The 26,484-nt window shown below is 41.4% G+C and overlaps 1 protein-coding gene across 3 annotated transcripts in view; it reads right to left on the minus strand.

Annotated features, from left to right (window-relative positions):
- SYT9 (synaptotagmin 9) overlaps positions 1 to 26,484 on the minus strand; it is a 50,975-nt gene that overhangs the window by 12,824 nt on the left and 11,667 nt on the right. For all 3 annotated transcript variants that reach the window (XR_003853239.1, XM_029582587.1, XM_029582586.1), the window contains exons 2-3: positions 18,941 to 19,292; positions 8,892 to 9,438 (exon numbers count right to left, since the gene is read on the minus strand). Coding sequence is in view for 2 of the 3 variants with exons in the window: in XM_029582587.1 (XP_029438447.1) it covers positions 8,892 to 9,438; positions 18,941 to 19,292 (899 nt within the window). In the remaining variant the exon portion in view is untranslated. The remainder of the gene's footprint in view (positions 1 to 8,891; positions 9,439 to 18,940; positions 19,293 to 26,484) is intronic.

The following is a 26,484-nucleotide window of genomic DNA, read 5'->3' on the forward strand; positions in this document are numbered from 1 at the left end:
TTCATCTCAGGCTTTCACTTCACTTTGCAGATTTGACTGGGCTCATCCTAAACCTGCAACCAGTATTGCCCCTTCTTCCTCCATATATTGGGAGCCAATTTTCAAAGTTTATTCCCACAGGTAAATGCTTATTTACCAATGGAAATCTCATTGAAAAGTATGCCCTGCATATTGCAAATTCCTTTAGTATATCAACATTCCTATTCTTACTGCAAGTCAATAGCTCGTAGAAGCATTAATCTAAATGTTTCTCCCTCTGCCAGCAAGGCTTAATTCAAAGGACAGAGGAAATGCCTAAGTTCAAAGGACAAATGGTGACATGAAAAAAAAACAAACCACCCATAGAAACCTTTCATTTTTTAGTTACAAAAGAAATGTCCAATAGTTTTATCAGTAGATGATGCTTTGAAAAAAAAGAAAAGGTTAATAAAGTTTATCTAATGTCACTCAAGAGTTGTAGTTCTCTTTGAAGTGTTAATAAGAAAGGGAAAGCAATATCTTATAGCTGCAAGTTAAGATGTATGTGGTCCTATTGGTAAAGCCATCTGCTGATCAACTGCAACACCATGGGGACATTACTGGAAAAGGGACACTATTTTCATTTTAAAATGATCAATTGTAGGGTTAGCAGCAAGACTCCTAAGGTGTAGAGTCTGGTATATGCCAGCAAAGCTAAGTGGTTGAAAGACCCTCAAGACATACCATTAGAAGCAAGGCAGCTTTACCTTGATTGGTGCTCTGTCCCTGTTTACTTGCCTACTATTTCTTCCTTGATTCCATCCTGGCTACTGCCTCAGTTAGCAATTTCTTGGTTGCTATAATTACCAGTCTCACTGCAGAACTTTTCAATTGCCCATAGACTTGAATGGGAAATAAACAAATGAAAAAAAACTCTTAAATGTTTGTGAATGAAGTGAAAATGTTCACAGTCATTGCATTTTACACATTTGTTTCAAACAAATGTACATCCCTAGATCCCACTACTTTCTTCAAGGGTATATATGAGGCTATGAAGACCCCATCACAGAATTTGATGCTACTACTGCATCCCTTTAAGTCCCATTCACAATTTAGTTGCCAGAAAAGAAAAGGCTCTGGCTCACGTGGTTTGTAGTCTTCAAGAACTTGCAGATTGACTAAAGACTGAATTGGACAGGCTAGGGGGAATTGGACAGGCTGGGGAAATTTTGTTGTCAATAATTCCACCAGGAAACATGGACGATCGCTGTGTAATAACGTTAATAGAATCACAATCCTTTTGAAATGCACTCTCCACTTCATGGGGAGCCAACGAAGGCTTCACAAAACTGGTGTTGTGCTCGTTATGCTTCATGCTGGTCAAGACTCTTACTGCTGCATGCTGTAACAGCTTGTAAGGCTCTGATGTAATTATTAGGAAGAACAAAGTATAAGCTGTTACAATAATCTATTTGTCCAAAGACTATCGATTACAATACAGAACTAAATAATTCCATTGGTAGCAGATATCTTAATGGCATTAACGTTTTGAAAAAAAAAAAACCACCCTATACTTACAGCCTATTTAATTTGAGGTTTAAATGTCAGCTTAGAGTCTATTAAAACTCCCAGGTTCCTAACCTCAAAAGTAATCTGCAACTGAATGCCATCATAACTCAGTGCTACTGATGGAACCCAAGCCTGACCCTTTCCAATCCAAAGGAGTTCATGCTTGCATTATATTACATTACATCGGCAACATGCTATTAATGGAATGTACATCTGTTATAAGTAGTAATGGTAATAGTAGTGTTACTGTATCCAGATATACCTATTGACTCTTGTCCTATTTGGGGGCCACATTGGGCTCCCCTGTCATACCCCCCCCCCCCCATTTCACACCCAAACCTGCCCCCACCTCCACTCCCACATACCTAGAGCGCCCTCTAGTGACTTTCATGCACACCCTTACCTGCCCTAATCCCCGCTCCCCACATTCTACTTACCCGACGGGTAAGAAGCTGCCCGGTAAAGTAATTGTTTTACGAGCTGCCAGGCATCCTCGTGCTAGCAGAGGTTTCTCCACACTCCCCCAGATTGGGAACAGATGCCTCATGCTCCACCACCAGGGACGCCAGGTGGGCAACGTCCCTGGCAGTAAAGACTGGCTGCTAAGCTAGTGGTAGCATTGTGGAATAAGCCCACCCTGGAAGAACCGGAAGCCATGTGTTGGGGAAGCGTAGACGTGCATGGTTTACGTGCAAAGTTGCATGGAAACTAGCAACCACGTGTAAAAGTGCGCGAAACGTACAGGGACAAAGTGTGCATTAAAGTTGGTCATATTTTAAATCATGTACACAAATCCATGCACCCGATATAAAATATATGCGCGTGAATACAGGCTTGCGCACAATTGTTTTAAAGTAATCCTCCCTAACTCCAACATAAGAATATAAGATATACCATACTGGGTCACACCAAGGATCCATTAAGCCCAGTATCTTGTTTCTAACAGTGGCCAAACCAAGTCACAAGTACTTAGAAAGTACCCAAACATTAAATAGATCCCATGCTACTAATGCTGCCAACAAGCAGTGGCTATTCTCTATTGATTAATAGCAATTTATGGACTTCTCCTCCAGGAACTTAAAACCCAGTTATACTAGTTTTCTTAACCACATCCTCTGGCAATGAATTCCAAAGCCTAACTGTGCACTAAGTGAAAAAAAAAATTCTCCGATTTCTTTTAAATGTGCTACTTGCACATTTCATGTAGTGCCCTCTAGTCCTTGAATTATCTGAAAGAGTAAATAACGAGTCACATTTACCCATTCAAGTCCTTTCATGATTTTGTAGACAAATTAAGTGCTTAGTTCTGAAAGTCCATGCTCAGCTCCTGTCTCCTCATCCTAACGCCATCCCAGGAAAATGTTTAAATTCAAAAGGCCTAGGTCTTTTGCATGTTGGATTGAAATTTATCACACAGCCTCTTAATGCATGTACCAAAAACTGGTTTATGTACAAAATCATGTTTCATGCACAGAAAAATGATTTATGGGCATAAAAATGGTTTTCTGTGCAGAAATTCTGAGTGCAGGATTCCTCAATACCAACTCCAGGGTCAGCCCCATATTACTAACACTGGCCCCAGGGACTGTACGCTACCTCTGATTTTGAGTAGCTTTGCATTGCAGGGTAATAGATGATGCCTTTATTAGCTTCAGATTTACAGGCAGGGGCAGTGACCAATATGCACAGTTTTACATGGACATGTTTTGGCCATTAAATTCCTTGCAGCATTTGAAGTACAGTTTGTGCTCAAATAACAAGCCTGATTTTTAAATGCATTTACACGCTTAAAATTGGTTTTTATGCATGTAAATGCATTTTACTCGTGTAAGTGGGCTTTTGAAAATTGCTACAATATGCCATTGAATTGTTCATAGGATTTACTCGCGTACGTGCACTTTATGAGGGTAAATGGCTTTTGAAAATTGCTATCATAGATGATAACTTTTAAACAGACATGCGGGAGAACCTGTACGCGTTTGGCGGCCCGCACCCAAGGTCACAGCCATTTTATAGCCATCGCGCATATATGCGTGCATGTTATACAATAGCCTGAGGGGCGGATTTTAAGAGCCCTGCTCGCCTAAATCCGCCCAAAACCGGGCGGATTTAGGCGAGCAGGGCCCTGCGCGCCAGGAAGCCTATTTTACATAGGCCTACCGGCGCGCGCAGAGCCCCGGGACTCGCGTAAGTCCCGGGGTTCTCCGAGGGGGACGTGTCGGGGGCCGGGCCCGGTCGTCGCGGCGTTTCGGGGGCGTGTCGGCAGCGTTTTGGGGGCGGGTACGGGGGCGTGGCCGCGCCCTCCATACCCGCCCCCAGGTCGCAGCCCTGCGCGCAGGAGGCCCGCTGGCGCGCGGGGATTTACGCCTCCCTCTGGGAGGCGTAAATCCCCCGACAAAGGTAAGGGGGGGGGTGGGTTAGGTAGAGGAAGGGAGGGGAAGGTGAGGGGAGGGCGTTAGAGGATTCCCTCCGAGGCTGCTCCGATTTCGGAGCGGCCTTGGAGGGAACGGGGGTAGGCTGCGCGGCTCGGCGTGCGCCGGCTATACAAAATCCATAGCCTTGCGTGCGCCGATCCAGGTTAGCAGCAGATACACGCGGCTCCGCGCGTATCTGCTAAAATCCAGCGTACTTTTGTTTGCGCCTGGAGCGCAAACAAAAGTAGGCTATTCGCGCTCCTTTTAAAATCCGCCCCTGAGTGCGCACATGACATGTGCATGCAATTTTACGTGGACCCGCGCCTATGCGCGCAAATTCCGTTTCTACCACGCAAGTGGGGGGGGGGGGGGGGATTATAAATCGACACGCGTGCCAATGCCATTACCAGTTTTCCCAGTTTGCCCAGGTAAGGGATAGGATTTCCAAACCCCCCCCCTCCCCAGTTTAAAAGCCTCACTTCTCCCCTGTTAGCCCTGACCCTTAAAACCCCGCCGATCTATTTATCTTTATTTTATTACTTGCACGTCATCCATAACTGAAGTGGAGTTGCACGGCAGGGGACCCCGGCACGCGTCCGTGCCCGTAAGTATTTACGCGTTCGTTTAAAAAGTCGAAATGCAGCAACGCCCGTGCCCTGTCCAGACCACACCCCTGCCCCGCCCCTCTTTTCGAACTTTTTATTTGTGCGTGCAGCGGGAATTACGCTCGTATCCGGGCGGCTTTCTAAAATCCACTCGGCACACGCCGGCCCGACATATTCACGCATCTCCCGGTTTTGGGGCACGCCGGCCTTTTCAAAGTTCACCTTGTGGTAGTTACAATTTCCCATGCAACTCCTTTAAAAAGAAAAAAAAGAAAATTTCCTCCAATGCGTGCACGACTGCGGGTGAAAGTATGCATTCTACCAAGTGCCGTGATTACATCTGGCCCTCTGGCATGAACATCAGCGAGCTTTGTTTTTCTCTCTTTTTTGTGCTCGTTCTTCCCTTTCCTATTGCATGCATGCAATGGGCTTTTAACCTCTGGTATCCATAGCAACACCCATTAGTGATGATAAGCTGTGACACCACTACAGGGTTCTTTTTAATGTCAATAAATCTTACAGCAATATGCTCTCGTTCATCAGTTTCAGCTCATCTGCACACTCTAAAGAGCAAACTCCCAACTGGAAGAGACAGGATTCCAAATGTCCAATTTGCTTGCCGGTGCACTTCTCCCTCAACAAAATATTTTTATCAATTAGCGTTACACAGATACATCTTCATGTAAGGATTATTTTGTCTGACAAGCAGAAATTCACTGCACATTTTTTCTCGCTGAATCTGGTATCCCGAGAATACAACTGGCCATTTATGGCGTAGACATTATTAGCAGGATGTGGAGGGGGTACTTTTTAAGAGGTCCACGGAGATCTGAAGTTTGCATGTACAAAGTACATGCGGATTTTAGCCTGAAATTTCAGAGTGGCCTCCCAAGTCCACTTTGAAAACGAACGGGTACGCACCAAACGCAGTGCGGCGTAGGCGCGCACATTCACAGCTGCTCATTAGCAAGGGGTGGGACCGGGGAGGGGGGTGTAGTCCCATAGGAGCTGAAAAAAATGCAATCACCTGTGCCCCCCCACCTCCTCCCCGATGTGGTCCATAAGGGCCTAAGATCTTAGACCGGTCATTCTCCTCAGTGCCCTGCCAATGGCATAGAAAGTCTGTTATACGGTGTATACATTTTAAATACATAAATAATCTCTCCTCACCCATCCAGGGTGGCAACAGAAGGTGCTGAACCCTACACCATCCTCTGCATCTCAGGGTTCAGCTGGCATGTTGAACCAAGCAGGACACAGTCACAAGGAGCCGGGGGATGAGAGGGGACTGGAGAGGCATGTACTGTATATGCGTGTGAGAGGCAGGAGGGTTGATATTAAGAATAGGAATTGGTGCCATGGAGGAGGAGTGCGTGTGGCGGGGGGGGGGGGGGTGTCTTTTCGGGGCTCTGTATAAAATTGGTCTCTGTTATGTAAAGTTTGTAACTTAATAGCTGTAGATGTGACAGTGGTATCTTCTTTTTTCTAAGGCAGGGCGGGGGATATGAGGACATGCATGTAGTTTGTTTGGTTTTTTTCTCTCTGAGTTGGCATCGCTACTTTCACATGGACTTCCGATGCAGACCTCGTCCCCATATCATTCTGGACTTATTACTCTAGGACCTTTTTGCTGCTGGTTATGCTTCTTCCTATTCACCCTAGCATCTCTCTGGCTCTAGCTAGCGCCTCGTCAACTCGTTTCACTACCTGTGTTTGGGAGGTGGGCTCTGGAGAACATGAATCATATATTTGGGGGTACAGTTATTAGTTGTAGAGGAGGAGGGTGGTCAGTGGGCAGGGTGAGGGGCAGGTGGGCAAGTTTTTCCTCTTTCAGAAGGTTGGCAATCCTCTTTGGCTTTTGATTTCTCTTAATAAATGTTGCTCATATGTTAACTGCCCAAGGAACTGTCCTTTTTCCAGGGAGGGGAGTTCAGTGAAGTAGGAGATTCAGGAAGATTGGCGTTTCCCCACTAAGTCTTCCAGCAATTGCTTGAATGCAGGCTTGGGATTTACACACAAACTTACTTGGCCTGTGCCTAGGGTAGCAAAATTTGGGGGGGGGGGGGGGGGGGGGGGTGGCAGAATTTCCTGCCCCCATTCCCGACTGCCCTGCAATCCTGCTCCAGACCTTGGAAGATGCCCCTCCTGTTGCCACTGACCCTGCATTTTCAAACGCACAAGCAAGCATGAGAACTTAGCATTCACAGGCCCCGTGCCCACTTTGGGTTTCTGCGGGGGGGGGGGGGGGGGAATGGCAGGGCCTGTGAGCTCAGGCTTTACTTTCTTGTGCTCATTGTGCTTTGGAGGACCGCAACTGAGGCGAAAGTGCAAGAGCGCCATGCGTAGCTTAGAGATTTGCCAGGGGAGGAGACAAGTGTAGAACCAACACTGAAGCAGTGCCAGAGGGGGAAGACTTTCTGGATGCTTATAGCGGGGAAAGTCTTTTTTTGGTGATTGCTAATTCCTGTTTAGCCCCTTTAATTGTAGCCAATTCTGTTTTAAGTTGTGTCAACTCATTTTTCATTGTGGAGAGCTACAAACAAATGAGGCAGGATCTAAGCTTCCAAATGGTCTGCCTTAAGACAAAGGCACCATAGTTATTACACTGAATCATTGTATTAATTTGTTTTGATATAGAACACCTTCAATATGATAAAGATTTACAAAGTACTATCGTTAGCACTTCCTATAATGGGTTATATGCTTCAGTAAGACTCTATAAGAAAAGCAATCTCTGGGGAGAGTGAGAAGGAGATGGGGAGAGAGGGCTTTTAAAAGTTGAAGTTAGCAGAAAAACAAATTTTCCCTGAAATTCACTTATTTGGAGAGTTTCTGTTCCCCTGTGGAACAGAGCTGGACTCTAAAATGTATTCACAGGTTAGCTGGAAATCCCTGGTCTAATGCTTTTTAATTGCTATAACCAGGAGGGTCTCAATGACCTGCAGATGGACTGGGCAAACTGGTAGACTAATTAGTAAAACTGGTCATTTCTTTGCTGCACGCATGTTAGAAAACCTCCTGACTTGTGTGTAAAGCCTGATTTACGCATGAAGATTATGCAGGTAAAATCTCCATATTTTTAAAGTTAGACATAAAAATAATTGGGTATAATAGCTGAAAACTACTTAGCTAGATAAGTCTTAAAAAGGAGAACTTACCCAGACAAGTTCCAATTTATCCGGCCAAGTAGCTGCAAACTCACTACTTATCTAGATAAGTCAGATAGCCAGATGTCTAAAAGCGCCAGATTAGTGGTGTTTTAAAACTTATCTGGCTATGTAGTGGTGTAGCAGGATAAATCAGACTTTATCCAGATAAGCTCCCTCTTGTCTAGTTTTCTGAAACAAACAGGCCAATATACTACAGTGCGCCAAATTTTGCAAAGCCCTCTTTGCTTAGGCGTGCAATTTTCTCTTTTTTTATATTTGAGGTGGACTTTGCGAAATGTTTTGGCTTCACATGTAGCAAATTTAGAAACACAAGTTTACGTCTGTGAAATTTTATGGAAAATCACATTTAAAATGACCTGTTGCAATGCAAATCAGCTCATTAGCTATATTTGCAGCACTAAAATGTGTGTAAAAAAGGCCTTCAAAGTCTTATTTCTTTGCAAAAAAAATGACACTTCAATGAGGTGAAGTTATCTTTTTTTTTTTTGCGAAGTTGTCTGTACGAAAGTTATGCGTATACAACTCCCTATCAACCTCAACTGCATATGCCCCTTAGTATATAAGTGAGCAAAAGCAAGTGGCACAGGAGGCAGGCGAGTGCTAATATTCAGTGCTACCCAGGTTAAGTCTGCTTGGGAAAAAGCTCGTCCTAGGGCCATTACCCAGGTATATTCAGTGGACCGCTTCTCTGGGCATCAGCTGCTGAATGTCTGGCCAAAGTTACTCAGGTAACATTCCCACTCGCTCATCTGCTGAATATGGACCTCCAAGCATACAGACTTCATGCACTCCTAGAATTTATAAATGCAACTTTCCATAGGACTTAAATGACTCCTTGGAAAATTAAGATCACGTGTTCCAAAGTTAAACTATGCTTTTACCTTTATTGCGCTATAATGGTCAAATTTAAATTTTCTTGCTGTACAGTATTTCCACGCATTTAATTTTTTGATCTTCTTGGTACGTCGGATTATGGTTTCATTGTGTCTTGGTCGAAATCAACAGCTTTGTGAAAACCATCCCACTTAATTACACCCGAATGTAATTTCGACCATTCAAATGTAGCAAAAAGCAAAAGTACTCTCTGAAGCATCAACTTTAAATGGATTAACTGCAGATTAAATTGATTACGAAATGAAAATAATTTCTGGAAATGCTCAAGTGGTGTTACTTACATTGGTGACCTGGTCAATGTCCTTCCAAATGTTACTTTCCCTGGGAAAGTCTGCCAACTCCAAAAAGTTATCCACTACCACCTGGCCAATCACATCGTGTCTTGAAAACCTGTCAAAGTCATAGACGGAAAAATGCAGTTTTCTTGTAGCCAGATCACTATAGGGGACAGGGAATAAAAAAACTTCATCAAATACTGGGTTAAGAGTCTTCCTGTGCACTTTAGTCTGGTGTTTTGTTTTTCGATCTGGAAGCAAATAGATTTTCACGTAAGGGTCCGAGGTACCAGAAAAGTCCTTTGCTGGCAAACTGACAGCTTTGTGAATCTTCACAATCAGCTGCTCCGAATCACAGTCGTATTTAAGGAGAAAGTTGAGTTTCCCACAGGACTGACTATTGCTCCTGTGGCCATCATCAGTATCCACTGATCTCTGCTTGTACAACTCGGGTTTAATCCGTCCAATCCCAGTCAGCTGCTCCTGCTTTTGAAATTGCTGGATGCTGAAGTCCGGATTAGAAAGATTGAGCTCTCTTCGGATTGAATTATGCCTTAAATTAAGAAAAAAAAAACAACACACACACATTGAAAGGTTATATTTTTAAATTCATAATCTGGATAAAAGAATGCATGCAAATAAAGGTAAATAAACAAAAAATATAAAGGCGATATCTTACTAGTTTAATATATTTGACTGGCTTTCTGCAGTTATCCAGTTAGTTCAATAAAAGTTAGCACCTGACATTTTGTGTTTATTGACTTTTATTCCCTATACTATAATTTAGAAATTGTTCACCAAGTATTTCTTTTCATGGATTACCCTAAAGTAAAAGAAGAGAAATAACTATATTAAGTCCTTTGACCTCTGTACTGCTGACAACTCAGGAATATCAGTGTGGCGAGGAACATTACCTAAAAATGGTTCTATTTAATTATGGCGCTCCGATTTTTAAAAGCTGCCTATAATATATATTCCCTAAGAACCATGGCCTGTTTTATGTTTGATACGAGCTTTGAAAGGAAAGCCATTACAAAACAGTCCCCTGGAAAGGAACCATACAGAAACAGTCAAGACTCCCAGGGGTAATGTTTGTGCATAAACGCAGGCTTAATATTCATATAAACGGCTTGTGATAAAACTGACCAGGGTTTGCGCGCATAGAAGAGTGTGTAAAATCAAGTTGTGTGAAAAAAAACCTAAGCATTCTTGGGGCTTGGGTGGAGTTTGGATGTGAGCACCCACACTCCGAGGTCCACATTCAGCCACCGGGCGGCTCGGCTGCCTACTGTACCTGAACGTTAATTCGCTTTCAGCTGCTATGACAAGGTGTAAGCTAAATACATGAATAAATATGAATACACCCATGAATTTGGGGGTATTTTTTGGTTTGTTCCATTTGTTGTATTTTTAACATACATTAGACTTGAAAGCACATCCCTAGAGCCTCACTCTCAAGCCTATCCACGGTACGTGTTAAGTGGACGCACGGAGGTTAAATGATAGTATTTTATAAACTGTGCAGTTTAAAGAGTGCCGAGTTTTTGTGTTCCAAATGGTGTACATGGATGTTTAAGGTCGGGTGCATATTTCTATTGCGGTTTGTGTGATTCCGCAACAATTATTATTTTGCATGTAATAAAAAGGGCTACGGTTCCAGGTCCAAGTCTACAGGCCGAAGAAAAAAAAAACTCATGCTAACTTCTATGACCTGAAAATGAATACTGCAAGAGTGGGAAAAGTCAAAATCAAAATATTTGCTGAAACTACTGAGAAATATCTAAAGCTCTTGTGTGTGGCAGACATTGCAAGGCCACACTCCTGTTTTACCGAACCCCCCCCCCCCCCTTCCCACGAAACATCTCTTCATGAAGCCAAATCCCATCCTGGTTGGAAAGTCACAGTGTCTCTGTCCAGGGGGCACACAATGTGACCCTGCTTGATGAGAATGACATCACTCGTGACTTGCTAGAGACATTCTGCTGAAAATGTCTAAGACATGAAACAAAACAGAGAAAATTCGGAGGAGCCCATGAAGCAAGCAAGCATGGATACAGATCGATCACCAACCTCTCTGCCCATCTGATCTACAAGAAGCAGTTTGGCCAGCTGCCAGAAAGGCCTAATGTATTGCTTGCCAGAAAAATAAGTAGCAGAATCTTGCTTTCTATTTACATATCTCTAAAGATCCCTAGTGAATGCAAATTATCTACATTTCTGCATAATCATACGCTATAATCTGAATAGTGCTGTAATTTGTAATATTTGTAATCCTTATAACATTAATTTCTTTAGGAAACTTTCCCCTTCACAAAAACTGATAACATTTCTAGTACTAAGAAATGCATGCTTTCTGCGTCACCTGATCAGTCTTCTATAGCACCACCCCACCAGCAGAGGCCTCCAGTGAGCTCTGTTCTGAGCTAGCCGAGCCACCTCCTCACTGGCCTCCTGACAGCCTGTGGTGCAGCCTTCCTCTCCACCAGGGATCCTCAGCAAGCTTCACCTCCAGCCTTGCCAAGCTCCGCCTTGATGCTCTCACTACACCCAAGCTCCAGCCCCATTTAACCCTGCCTTGCCAGAACCTAGATGCAGTTTCATGGAGTCACCCTTGACTCTCTGACCTGGACACTTATCTTGTTCTATACCTTGTGGCCTCTAGCCTTCTTATATCTTCTATCTTCTATCTTATATCTTTATATATCTTCTTTGAAAGCCTTTCCAGACACCAACTGAACCCACTCTCAACTCAAGCAACTAAGAACTCCCGTCAGGGTAATCAACAACCTTTGACAACTCAATAATGTTCTCTTTTTTTTAATGAGGCAGGTTTTATTTACCTTGGTTTTATTTACCTTGGTCATTCTTTTGTTATCTCAGTGTTAATCTCTCTTTTGCCTTCTCTTCATTCCAAGTTGCATTTTATCCCTGTTTTAGTGTAACTGCTACCTTATTCTTCTATCACTTGTTAATGTTTTTAAGTTATTAAGTATTTATTCTGTTGTCACACCTTGTTATTTGTAAACCGGCATGATGCGACTCCCATAGCGAATGCCGGTATATAAGAAATTTAAATAAATAAATAAAATATCTTGCTGTACCACCAGATGAAAAAAATCAGGGAATAACTAGTTTCCAAAGGATACAAAAAAAATGACTAGTTAGCGTGATCAATCGTTTGCTAATATTGGTCTCTATCAATTATCTATGAAGCTGTATCAAACAATTAAAATATTGTTCTTTATAATATAGAAAATCAGGAAAAGAAATTTAAGTAAAAATAAGAGGTTATAAGAGTGGTGACTGAAATGACTGGCTATATAGTTTCTGTACAAATCGGATCCCATTTTAAATTAAGAGGTCTTTCCTCTTAATTTAAAATTATAATCATATAAAAAGAATTTAAAATATTCAATAAAAAAATATACTCAATAGAAATTGTTTGAATTAAATTAATAAAGGACAGTATTTTAATTGTTTGATACAGCTTCATAGATAATTGATAGAGACCAATGTTAGCAAACGACTGATCACGCTAAGTAGTCATTTTTTTGCTTCATGTATCTTGCTCCTTGCCTTACAGCCTATATAGGCCTTATCTTGCCTTGTCCTCCTTAGGCCTTACTCGGTAGCTTTTTCAAGCCTCTGGTTTCTGGGCCTTATGCTTACCGGCTTACGGATCTTCTGTGTTGCTGCCTTCGGGCCTCTGTGTTCTGTGTTGCTCTTGTCTGCCTTTAGTCCTGTCCTTCCCTGCCCAGGCCAGTCCCTGCTCAGTATCCTAGCCTGTCTCTCTATCCAGTCCAGCCCTTGTTCAGTAAACTGCCACCCTCCTGTTCCAGTGCCCAGTCCTCAGCTCCTTGCCGGTACCAATACCAAGACCTCTGCTCCCAGTCTGTCTCCTGCTCACAATGTCCAGCCTATGTCTGACCTCAAGTTCCAGCCTATCCATTTAAGCCCTACTAGCCCTCAGAACCCAAAGGCTCAACCTGCGTGGGAGGGGGCTGGCTAGGCAGAAGACCAGCCCAGTTTCCACTCTTAGCCAACCATGATATTCTACCATCATAGCCAATTCCTGCTGGCCCCCAAGAACCCAAGGACTCAACCTGTGGGGGAAGGGGGCTGGCTAAGCAGAAGATAAACCCATCTCCTGCCCTGCAGTCCTACCCTGCTCCTGAGAGCGTGCTTCCAGAGACTCCAGCCCTCGTGACATTCTCTATCCATTCTATAAAGGAATGTGCATATATTTCACACACAAACTAATCATGATAATGCATAAACAAACATCCAGAGGTAGGTATTTTATAAATGATCCACATAAACCATTTTGAAAATGCTTGCACATGTACTTGGAATCACCAGTTCACCTAGACCCTCTACCACTTCACCCAGATCTCCCACCTAAAAAAACTGTAGACAGACACATCTGACTTCTCTTGCACAAGAAAAGTAAAAGTGTATAAATAAGTTTGTTAATCTACCTACATCTCTCTTACAAAATAGCAACTACCACACATACTCCTGAATTCCACCCCAGAGCGATCCTAGGCTACCCAATCCCCCTCACCCCAGTACAATATACACCCAAAACTGAAAATACATGTATACTCTCAATATTAATAAAATAGCATAGGTACACGTGCATGCTACACACACACATATGCTACTTTTACATGCAGAACCCCTTTGAAAATTCACTTTTAAATTAGTTATCCATGTTTAGTTACGTCCCAGCTGAATTACTGAAATAACTCCCTCCTTGGCAGTGCACAGGCTTCAGGTACTCCTTAATGCCACTGTAAAACCGTGCGGTAACAACTCAAGAGAGCTTCCTCTTTTTGGTTATGTCTTTTGCTTTGGCTTCCTATAACAGCATGGATGCAAATTAACATTTTTCCCTAGATAACCTGTACAGGGCCCAATTTATTTGAAAGATGAATTGGTTTCATGTACTCCATAGCAAGAATCGTGCTCCAGCCATGAGGCCCTTTCAGTGAGTCCAATCCTTAAAAGTGCTGAGGAAAGTAAGGCCAAGGTCTAGGGCTTTTTTAAATTATGGCCCCCACTCTCTGAAATAAACTGTCATTGGAGGTCAAGCTGGAATGCAACTATTTGACCTTTTGCAAGAAGGTCAAGACCCAGTTCTTCCCATTATATTAAAAAAAAGAAGGGCAATGAAGAGCTGTCTGGTTGACTTCTCTGCTCAATTAAGTTATTTTATGTTTTTTTTACCTTTTGTCTTAATGTTGTGTTCGATTTATCTTCTTTGGACATGTTAGTTTATTCATGGATTTCAACGTTCATAAGCTTTATATTCCCGTTTCTGAGTGTGCACCCCTTTGGGCAGCCCTTCGAGGAAGGGTAGGCAGTGAAGACGTATGTTGAAATAAAATAAAGTAGAATGTTACTACGGAGTGGAGCCACATAGCTGTTGGAAAGGATATTTAAACGAGACCAAGAAGAGAATGAAGTGGGGGTAAGCTGTTTTGGTTTCTTTCCTTTGGTTCATGCTATGAGAATGTTCCATGCGCTTCCTGCATCCTACCCCAGATATTGGTGACCTTAGCACTGAAACTCTGCATGTCAAAAAAAAAAAGGGATAATCCCTTGCAGGCTGATGGAGGGCCATTTTCAAAAACCATTTATCAGGGTAAATGGCTGTCTGAAATCTGTCCATTCCTCCCCCAGGTGTAGGTATGTGTGGGGGATCAACAAGGCTTGCACGTTTACCTGCAGAAAAAGGAGACAGACTTAGAGGTGGGGTTAGATCAAGGTAGGCAACAACATGCCTACTTTTCCCCCATTGGGATCAGAGGTAGGGTTAAGCCAGGGGTAGGCAATATTGTGTGTAGAAAAGCAAGGGCAAATTTCTACAGGTAATGTTTTCCCAATCAATTTTCGAAGGGAAAGGGAGGAGACTGGAAACTACAGGCCAGTTAGCCTTCCCTTGGTCGTGGGAAAATTAAAGAATATTCTACTGAAGAAAAGGATATCAGACTATCTACAATCCAATGAGTTGCAGGATCCATGACAACATGGTTTTACCAGTTGACTTAGAAAATAGCCACGGCTATTACTAGCAACGGTAACATGGACTAGACTTAGTTTTTGGGTAATTGCCAGGTTCTTATGGCCTGGATTGGAAACAGGATGCTGGGCTTGATGGACCCTTGGTCTGACCCAGTATGGCAGGTTCTTATGTTCTTAAGTTTGTGTCAAATGCATCTAATTGATTTTATTTACTGTTTGGGTGACTAGAGAATTAGATCAAGGATGAGTACTTGAGCTTTACCTGGATTTCAGCAAAGTTTTTGATTCGATCCCTCATAGAAGATTTCTGAATAAAAAAAAAAGAGTAACCTGGGAATGGGTCTCAAAGTGATGGAATGGATTACAAATTGGTTAACTGACAGCGAGTGATGGTAAATGGAACCTTCTCTAAAGAGAATTATAGCCACACAATGCAAGGTTCCACATTAGGAGTCACCACTCAGGAAAAGGATCCAGGTGTCATCGTGGATAATGCGTTGAAATCTTCTGCTGAGTGTGTAGCAGCAGCCAAGAAAGCAAATAGAATGCTAGGGATTATTAGGAAAGGAATGGAGAATAAATCAGAGAATATCATAATGCCTCTGTATCGCTCCATGCTGTGACCTCTTCTTGAGTATTGTGTTCAGTTCTGATAACCACATCTCAAGAAAGATACAGCAGAATTAGAAAAGGTACAGAGAAGGGCAATCAAAATGATAAAGGGGATGGAACATAAGGAAAGGCTAAAGAGGTTAGGACTCTTCAGCTGGAGAAGAGACAGCTGAGGGGAGATAGGATACAGGTCTATAAAATGAGTGGAATGGAACAAATAAACGTTAATCAGTTGTTTACTCTTTAGAAAAGTACACAATTGAAGTTACTAGGTAATACATTTAAAACTAATAAGAGAAAATATTTTTTTACTCAACGCATAATTAAGTTCTGGAATTTGTTGCCAGAGGATGTGGTGAAAACTATTAGTGTAGTGTAGCTGTGTTTAAAAAAATGTTTTGAGAGTTAATGGACTTTTCCTCCAGGAACTTATTACTGAAGTAGAGTTGCAGAAATTCATTGCTTATTCTTGGGATAAGCAGCTTGGAATCTCTCGATCCCCTTGGGATCCTGCCAGGTAATTGTGGCCTGGATTGGCCACTGTTGGAAACAAGATGCTGGGCTTGATGGACCCTTAATCTGACCCAATATGGCATATCTTATGTTTTTATGTTCTTATGAGAGAATAGTAATAAGTGGAATGCTTCGAGGATTGGTTCTGGAACAGATTCTGTTCAATACCTTTATATGCGATATTGCAGAGCTTATCTTTTTGTAGATGACACTAAGATCTGCAACGCTGTGGACACATCTCAAGAAGCAGAGAAAATGAGACATGATCTAAGCAAAAAGTTCAAGGAGTGGTCACAACAATTGTCTACAACTATTTTTGAAATTTTGCCCCAGGTTATTTAATAAATTTATTTTCTGCGTATACTCCAGGTAGGATATTACACACTTCTAATACAATTTACTGGAAGTACCAGCCCTCAAGCATGTTCGTACCCAAGAAGTTAGGAAACACACCCTCATTTATAGGGCCCAAGCTATGGAATACTGTTCCTTTTGAGGTTAGATCTAGTCAAAATGTGAAACTATTTAGGAAACCGCTTAAAGCTTTTTTTTTTTTTGGAAGCTTTTAAATAGGACCCATTTTTATTTTAGAATTGAATTTAGGATTTTAAATGATAAATTGTATTATATCTTGTATGTTTTAATGAAATGTTTATGTTGATTGGAACTCGCCTAGCATACTTGTGGTAATATAGGCGAGTTATAAATGTGTTAATAAATAAATAAATAAATATAGAACTAGGAATCATGACATGAAACTCCCAAGGGGGGTAGACTCCGGATCAACATCCAGAAATATTTCTTCACAGAAAGGGGGGTGGGGGGGGGGTGCATGCATGGAATACTCTCCTGGAAAAGAAGGTGAAGAGAAGAAGAATGGAATTCATAAGGCGTGGGATAAACACAGAGGATACCCTAATGACTACAAGATGGAAATGAAGAAACAAAGAACAGTGTTGGATTTTTACACTGAATACAGTGGCGCTTTGGGGATTGAATGAGGTGAAATGCAACGTGATGAAATGCAGAACGCTGATATTTCTTTTTGATTGGATGAGCTTTGGGTGGTTGGACCAAAAATCAACAACTACAGTGAGGTTTTTGCCCATTGGCAGTTTTGTTCCCATGAATATGGAATAAAAAGAGCTGTCCCTTTTTTTGTGCAGGATTGCTACTGGAGACCCACAATGGCAGATTCTTTCAAAACACGGATCCATGTCGGGACAAGCACGGACTTCGTACGGATCATGATTCATTTTCCCAAGAATCACATCAAGCCATTGTGACGGGACTACGCCAGGTACTAACATTATCCCTGTGTTTTGGGGTTTTTTTTTTTCAGAAACGAGCAGCATGAGGGGGTTTTGATGGTTAGGATTCCTCGCCTTGTCAGAACCCCACTTTTTGGGGGGGCAACTTATGTGGGATATAAAAATTCACATGAGCATGCTCAGTTTTGAGTGGGTTGGTGGACTCGAGAAGCTAAAGATTCCCCCTGAATCTTAAGCAAGAGAAAAGATAAAAGGGGACTGGAGAAGATTTTTGGAGAAAGATTGATCATTTCAGAGGGAAGGGCACCCCCCACTGGTATCCCAAAAGACTACATCAGAGGATCTTTTTGCACAGGTGAAAGAAGAATTTTGTGGTTGAGGAAGAGAATCAAATGACTTGGAGTCTTCTGAGAATCTGGATTACATCTGAAGTTTTTTTTACACTTGTTTGGACCCTGTTCTAAGATATTTTTCTGTTTGGGGATACTTTTACCAATCTGACCGGCTTATGCCAGAGATGCTCTTTAGTTTGCCTACTTTCATTGGGGAGGTCATTGTATTAATATTTTTATGCTGTTTTTGATCGTTTAATTTTAGCCTGGATACTTCTATTTAAGTTGCAGTAAACTGATTATTTTGAACACCACTTTGGACTTTGTTTGATTTCTTCTCAGTGTACTAACTTACTGGATGGACACTGGTTTGATCTTTGCTTTCTACCCAGTTTGCTAATTCTGGCGTCCCTCCTCCAGTACTGGATGCTTTAGTACCTATTGGAGATCTTGCAGCTAGAGCGTGAGCCTTTGGCTGCAGTAGTGACTGCCCATGCCAGGGGCCCAGGAAGGGAATTTCACCCCCCCATCTGGACTTGGACCCAAACCCATAGCACCCTGGTTAATGATAACCACACAAACGGGGGATTGGCTACACCATGATAAATAATGAGCATTTTATTTGCATTTAAACAAAAATGGTTTAAAAAAAACAAAAACAAAGAGTATTGGACAAGGTGGCCAATGATTATTTCAAGGCACTCATATCACCATGTATATAGGTCCCCAAAATTATAATTTTTGGATTATAAGGGTCATTTAGCATAGGTGGATAATTTCTTTAGGTGACTATTGAGTGGTTCATTTAATATAGTAGTTAACTTTAAATGTAACATTTCCGAATGGGGGTATCCTGCCGTTACAAACTCTCTCTGACCAAAAAGTTGTTTAGAATGAACCATTTATAATAATGGTTCGTTCTAAACAACTTTATAATAATATATGTTATGATATTATAAAGATTGAAACAAAGAGGCAAAGGGCTGTTGCCGAGATGGTGAAATCACATCCATTGCCTCCTGGTGCTGCCTTGAGGTGTGCGCGCCCGATTTCAGGTTTTCAATAACGGCATACAGATGCTGGATGAATAAATTTGATTTAATTATTGAGTGGGGGTGGGGGGGGGGGTCTTTTCCATTTTAGCTGAATTTATATATATATATAAAACTTTTTCACAAATGCTATTCTTATAGCTGTGCCAGCAATCCGTAACCGAATTCCGGCAGAGTTTCTGGTTTTATGACCGAGAAAAAAGGACACTTATCCACCCATTTGCATTAAACAGATTTCTGGTACTGACCGAGCAGAGGAAGTCGGCTCTGTAATCTGGCGTTGCATTCGGACATTGTGCACGCAGTTTTCCTTTGTCCGTGCCTCGGTTTCCAATGGGATGTCGGGAGAGGTATGGCTGATCTTCATAGATGTCTCTGGGTATAAAGTGGACTGCTTCAGGTATTCCTCACTGTACTCGTGCTCCGTGGTCTCCGGGTCGGGGTAGTTCAGCTGCTCGTGGATATTTTCTTTGCTCCCCGATAACAGGCCTTGCTCTCTCCATGGGATCCAACAGAGTTTCCAAGACACAAACAGAGAGACACCAAAAAGAGCGAGTCCACAGGCTGTGACAAGCAAGGAGAGTAAGCTCACTGAAACATCTGCAAGGGAAAGCAAAGTTGGGAAGTGAGTTTCATCACTGCTAAGCTGGTTTAAATAACACGAAGGAAACCTGTCACAGGCTCTTCACGCACTTCTTCAGATTAAGACGGGAATTTAGGACAATAGATTTTCAGTAGTATTTAATCAATCTAGCTGCACGAGGCCATTTTTATACGCCTCGTGCAGCTCTCGGCCCCTCATGGGCACTTTCTACTCCCATGACCACAAGTTCATTTTCAAATGGAAACTTCTTGCCCGGTTTCCCTTTGAAAATGTGGCAATGAAGGCAGAAAAGCGCTCAGCAGGGATGTGCGTTCATTTGAGATGTATGTAAAAAAAAAAATAAAAAATGCAATGAATGAGGCCATTTTCAGTTCATTCCGAATAAAATGAATTGAAAATAGCCTCCTACGAAAAGTCCCAAAATGTTTTGAGGTATTTTCATATTTGTGGCATTTTTTTTTTTTTATTATTATTACTTTTTAAATACAGGCTTCCCAGAGCCTAGGAAACTTCCATCTTTCAAAAAAAACTGAACTCTGGGACTGAACCTGCCTGACTGGGCATCCCCAGTCACTTCCAATTCCCACTCCCTGCCCACAAAACTAGAAAATGACCTGGGCCTGATCCGGGATGTCCAGGGCCCTCTCCCTCTTACTCCCTTTTCTGGTTCCTAAGTGCTAAAGGGCAGGACTGATCCACTCACTCCCACCTGGATCCCAGAACTTTAAAATGGCCCCATAAACCTGGAGCTGGGTGGCTCCATTTTTTTAAATTCCAGGACCAAAGCAGGACGAGTGGACATTGCTTCTGCTGTTTAGGACTCAAGGGATTAAGTGTGGGCTGGAGTAGGAGCTCCCTGGCAGAGTTAAATGGGCCTCGGGTTCATTTTTTTGCAAGGTGGGAGGGGGGTCTCCAGAGCCACAGAAGGCCTTGGGGGAGGAGGGGGGCAGGGTTGTAATCCGTTTGGATTGTAGGGGCTGGTTTGGGTTTTGTTTTTTTCTAGTTTGGCAAAGAAATCAAACAAAACATTCAATGAACTGAAAAACACCCCCTCCTCCCCAAAACAAAACTACTAATCGAAATGAAAAATTTGAGTTTACCCATGGAGATTTGAAAATGAAGTCTATTTGTACTTTCTGACTCACTCTGCTACTTTATGTGGGTTAAAAAAACAAAGCTTCTGATGGGGCACCCAACACTGTTCATTTTATGCATGGTCTTGTCGACACTAAGCAACTGTCCTCAAAATGGATGTCAAAGTTGGATGCCTCACCTTTTGTCGACTTCGAACCTACTGTTAAATCTTTGGTGCAACCCTTTACAGCACTGTTTGGACAAGTTATCCCCTATGAACGTTGTTGGGAGCTCCTTGGTTTACTGTTGAACTGAGTCTCTTACACCGAGCTGAGTATTTTTGGCAGAAGAGCCACTGATGAGATATTATTGATATGGACCTACTTCTCTTGAATCTTATAAATCTTTGGTTGCTAAGTCCAAGCAGGCCTACTTTTTTGATGAAGATTCATGTTGCAGTGAATCACTCTCATGACCTTTTTCAAACTGTGAAATATTTGACAACACCTTCACACTCCTTGCACTCAGGTTCCTTTTCAATCAGTTGTGGAGAAATGGGAGCATTTTCTTTACTTAACACCAAGGAGATGACCAGATCATTTATTCTCTTAACAAGACTTATTGCTCTTTGAATTCTTGCCCTGTCACCCTCCTGAAGGTTTTACATGGTGACATTGCTAGATATGTCATGAAGGACCTGATTTACTAAGCTTTTTTCCCTTATAGATAGAGAATGGGAGAAAAGCGTTAGTAAAATCAGGCCCTAAGGTGTTTTGCCTTCGCCCCTGAAGAAATTTAGTTTAGATTCAAACTTGATTAATTAATTTTCCAATCTCCTCCCTTTTTTTTTTTTTTTTTTTTTTTTTTTTTTAAAGAAAGGTTATTGAGGGAGTCATTCTAAAACAGCTGCAAAATTACTTAGATGACCATAATCTGCTTTATCCCAATCAGTGTAGTTTTTTGCCCTGCCCATAACACAGAGTGCATTGCAGTCCAGTTTTGATGCCTGTTGTCATGATTTTGACGTAGTCAAATGTTCATTTTCACGCTTTTTGATATTTCTACAGCATTTGACACATTAGATCACACCATTTTGCTATCGTGCCTGAATCTAGGCTTGGTGTCTATTGTACTGACTTGCTTCTTATTTAACTGGTCATTCTCAACAGTTAAAAACTGGTTCTGCTTCTTCCTTGTTCCCAGTTAACACTGGGATCCCTCAGGGTTTAGCCCTATCCGCTATGCTATTTAACATCTTTATTTGTCCAATTTGCAAGTTACTCTCCAACCTGGGAGTTAGATTTCATCTGTATGTAGATGATATTTATTTTCTTGGTCCACATTAGCTGATGCTCTTACAGTTGTGTCAAATTGCCTCTCTACAATCAGAAGCTAAATGATGTCTAATAGACTGTTGGCAAAACAGAGATAATTGTTTGTGGGTCAGGTGGTTTATTCCTCTTTTCAGTTTGGGACTTTCCTATTTCCTCTCGTGCTCATACGGCCTTATCTAGTCTGCTCATCCACAGGACTACCCAACTCTTCAATCCCTCACATTTCTGAGTGGCTAAGTAGCCACCTAGGAAGCAGTTCTCAAAACTGTGCATTTTGATGTGAAGTCCACTGCAAAAGTACCTCACCTGCTTTTTCTGTGGATACTTTTCCCCCTGTGAAACAACATGCCTAGGCAGGTTGTTGCATTCCCCAGACTAATCTCACCCCCGGGTACCCCTCCACGCAATGCGGGTAAAAGGATGCACAATGTGGCACAACATGTATACTTTTACCTTTCATACAGGATAGGAGGTTTTCAAAAATTCTCTTACTTGGTTAAATAGCTATTTACTTGGCTTTTGAAAATTGCCCTCCTAATCAACTAGATGGCTACGTATAGCTATAGGGGGGTAATTTTAAAACCGCATCCTCATGCTAATCCACTGCCAGCAGCCTATGTCTTGATTGTAATCTGCTTTGAAGTGGCTTTCCAGTCACAAAAGGTGGAACCAAAATTGAAAATTAAATTAAAATTCTTACGGCTGAATTCCATTTTTCTTAAATTCTCATAACTCACATCTGAGTTTCTGTTTCTCACCAAGGAATGATAGTGGTAAGCAGAGAGGAGGCCAGAAACTACCACGGTGATGGGAAAATTAATGCAAACTCTGGTGAAGAAAAGGATAGTGAGTTATCTACAATCCGGTGGGTTACTGGATTTGAGAAAACCTGGTTTTACAAAAGGAAGAAAACAATACAAAATCTGACCTCAAGGATACGGAGTTGAGCAAGCTCACAACAACTTTATATAAAATGTTAGAAGACCATCAATAGGGCCCACTGTTAAATATTCCAACGCATGACAGTTAGTGCCCTCCAGTTTAAAAAAAAAAAAAAAATTTATAAATTTTTAAATACAATATAAAAATCTAAATCTGCCAAGCAGTACTAATCTCAATCACTACAAAAATAACCCGACCCGTCTCCATGTTTCGAAAAAGCCTTTTGCTTCAGGGGTTGTTGCTGGCATGCTGTCATCCCAATATCTCCTATGAAGTGAAAAAAACACAAAACATGGACTAATCATTTGAAAAACTGTAGGAACTTGAAAAATAAATAATCAAAAAAGCAACCAAGTAGAAACCAACTGTAGGAAGCATCTTCCTGATATAGGATGGGCAGCTCTATTGCTTCGCTTAAGCCATTATGCTGACTGGAAAGTGAAAATACAAAACTGTTCTATCATATTAAGCCACTTGACCCTACCCCATCCCTGCCAGGAGGTGGATACAAAGAGCCTGATTTTAAAAAGCATTTACACACTTAAAATTGGGTTTTACCCATGTAAGTGCACTTAACTCGAGTAAATGACTTTTGAAAATTGCTACAACATACGCCATTGAATTGTCTATAGGATTTACTCTCATAAGTGCACTTTACTTGAATAAATGGCTGTTGAAAATTTCTACAATAGTATGCTACATGTGCACATGCAACTCATTTGAAAGTTACCTGCTTATTCTATTACACTCCAGCTCAATTACTGGAACATGTGGGCAAACTGCAAACAATATTCAACTATAGAAGCCTGTACTTTTTTTTTAGGCAACTTTGACATTCAAATCACACACTTAGTGCAGCCCCATACACCAGGGGGCATAGACATTGTAATACAAGCATAGCCTCAGATGTTCAGTAATAAGATGACATTTCTTATTACACCACCAAATGAGTGGCGAACAGGACACACCAGTGGAGAATCCAACCAATATATAAGGTGTGTCAAAGCAAGTAGATCACCAACAAGCACAAAAAACCGTGATAAACTAGAAGCAGTCTTTTATTCATTCAATGTTGTAGCTGTCAGGCAGACATACTTTGAATGAATAAAAGTCTGCTTCTAATTTATCACAGTTTTTTGTGCCTGTTGATGATCCATTTGCTTTATATATATTGGTTGATTTCTTATTACTCAACATCAGAGGATACTAGTCATTTATTGTGTCCCAAAAAGCCATAAATCTATGATCTCACCCTCTTGTTGACCTACAACGTCTGATATTTGAGCCGCTGGCGACATTTACAGATATTCTGTTACAACCCAAAGTGAGCAAGATGTACTGCTACGCACAGAACACTTCACAGATGTTGCAAATATTAAATTAGCTTAATAGAGTTACGCCGGAGATGCTGCTTGTTACATAGTATATAAGGATTCTTTATCCAAACATCCTACAGGCAGCACATATGAAGAAAGCTCTTCGTCCACAGCGGATTCCAGCTACATATATTCTAGATTGGGGAAAGCTAGTTTTGACTAGGAATTATTTTTCTTTTCAAAAGCATTTTTTTTTTATTTACAAAAAACAGAGTAGCCATGGTATGTCCATTGCCACTGGATGTAGGCAAGTTTGTATGTGGTTAAGTTTGAAGAAAAATTCTTATATGGCTCAGATTGGTTTTCCAACATAGTAGTATTTGACAGTCAGTGGCACAACTACTTGAATTCTATCAATGGTTTAATACTTTGGACAGTAATTGAGATTTTCTTTGAATTTCATCAACCTCATTTAGCAGTTTTAGACATTTTGATTATTAAGCATCAGCCAGTAAACACACATCAGCCATCTTCATCAGCTCAAATTAGGTCTACCAGCAAGGCATTTGTGCTCCAAAACACAGGATTATAAGAACCAGGTAAAAGATCTTATGGCTAGATTTATTAATGCTTGTGGGGCACTGTTTTCTGATTGCGTAGATCTTCTTCAATATAAGGCTTCCAGCCCTGCATCAAGGAACATCTGTATCTTTCAACATTCCAACTGATCATCAGAGATCTCATCTCTGATTTATAAGCCCCGGTATGTATTAGCCTTACATAAGGGTCTTTGAAGAACCTCTGTTAACAGCATGTACGCTCAGGCAAAACATCAAAGATTGGGTGGTGCAATCTCTACTAGAAGAAGAGGACAGCTACAAAACCTTGTGGGACATGTGAGTTATGGCCAATGTTTATAAACACTAACAGGGCAAGGTGGAGCCATCCAGTCACACATTACAGTGTAAGGTTTAAGCATGTTTATGTATTGCAATGTCCATGCTCACTGGTATATGGGGGCTGCACTAAGAAACTGATCCGGGCTAAGTTAATTGAGTGTCGAAATTGCCTTTTTACAAAAAGAAAAAAAAAAAAAAAAGTAAAAGCTCCTATAGTCCAACACTGTTTGCAGTTTGCACGCACCTTCCAACAAGGACTACAACAGAACAAGTATCCACCTCCTAGCAGGGAGGGGATAGAGTCAAGTGACTTAGTATGCAGGAACAAATTTGGATTTTCGCTTTTCAATTGGTATCACCAAATGGCTGAAATGAAGCACTAACGCGCACACCTTGTGCAAAGAGGATGCTCATTATAATTGTTCGTACGTGGTTACCTGTTGATTGTTTTTTTAAAGTGCCAATGCTTTTTTGTAATTATCGGTCCAAGTTTTATTTTTTTTAAAATGGCTTTCTTCACTTTTGTAGGAGATACCGGGACGACGACATGCCATCAGCAAACAGAACCCCTGAAGCAGAAGGTTTGCTTGAAACATGGAGCCATGTCAGGTTGTTTTTGTAGTGACTGAGATAAATACTGTTTGGCAGATTTAGATTTTATATTGAATTTAAAAATTATAAAAACATAAAAGATTATGTTCCTTGTTGCATAAGTCCAATTATTATATTGTGCATCTTTGGGAAGCTGTAGAGTTGTTTTTTGCTCTATAGACCATGCGGGAGGCTTCCTAACCCATCCATCAGTAAACATCAGCAAGGTTTTCATCGTGCGCTGCAGGTTAACAAACATTTGCGCCTATTAGCGTCTCCCTTTCCCAGAAGAGGTGGTTTTGCAGGCAGAAGGGATGGGCACATTGGTGGAAGCCTAGGATGGAGAAGTAGCCACTGTCCATGACGCATCCTGGAAAGCTGAGGTAGTTTCCCAGTACTTCAGCTAAGAGCTCTCTGGAAGGTGGCTGGGGTGTAAATATTCTTGTAAAAATCTAATCAGCTAAGTCACATGTTGAGTACATTTCTTTTTGCTCCACTGCATCATGCTTTGTTGTCCTCTTGTCCAGCAGCTTCTCCGTTGAAGGTGCAATATGGCTGAATCAACCCCCAATGTAACTTTCAAAGGGGGGTGGAATTTTCATTTCTGAAACAGTTTCATACCTTTATTGATGAACAGTGCCTCCTTGATGACTTCCAATTAGATTTCCAGGCTGCTCATTGTTAACCACAGTAAAGGTATTTCTTAGAGAATTTGTTAGTGGCACATTTTTTTGTTTGTTTTATTAGATATCTCATTTGTGTTTGTCACTCTCAATCATTCAATTTTAAATCGCTTAAAAACATAGGAATTTCATCTCAGGTTCTTGCGTGGTTTGTGTCTTCTCTCTCAAAACAATCCCAGAGGGTAGTGATGGGTGATTCTCAATTCTAAAAATGTCCTATCTTTTCTGGAATTCCACAAGGGTATGACCTCTCTGCAACCTTATTCAATATCTATGTTCCACATTTTCTCACCATTTTGGGAGCTGGTTATAGAATTTATGGTGACAGATGTTTGTTTTTTTTGTGTTT

The sequence above is a fragment of the Rhinatrema bivittatum genome, chromosome 17 (genome assembly GCF_901001135.1).
Source record: "Rhinatrema bivittatum chromosome 17, aRhiBiv1.1, whole genome shotgun sequence".
NCBI classification, from domain to species: Eukaryota; Metazoa; Chordata; class Amphibia; order Gymnophiona; family Rhinatrematidae; genus Rhinatrema; species Rhinatrema bivittatum.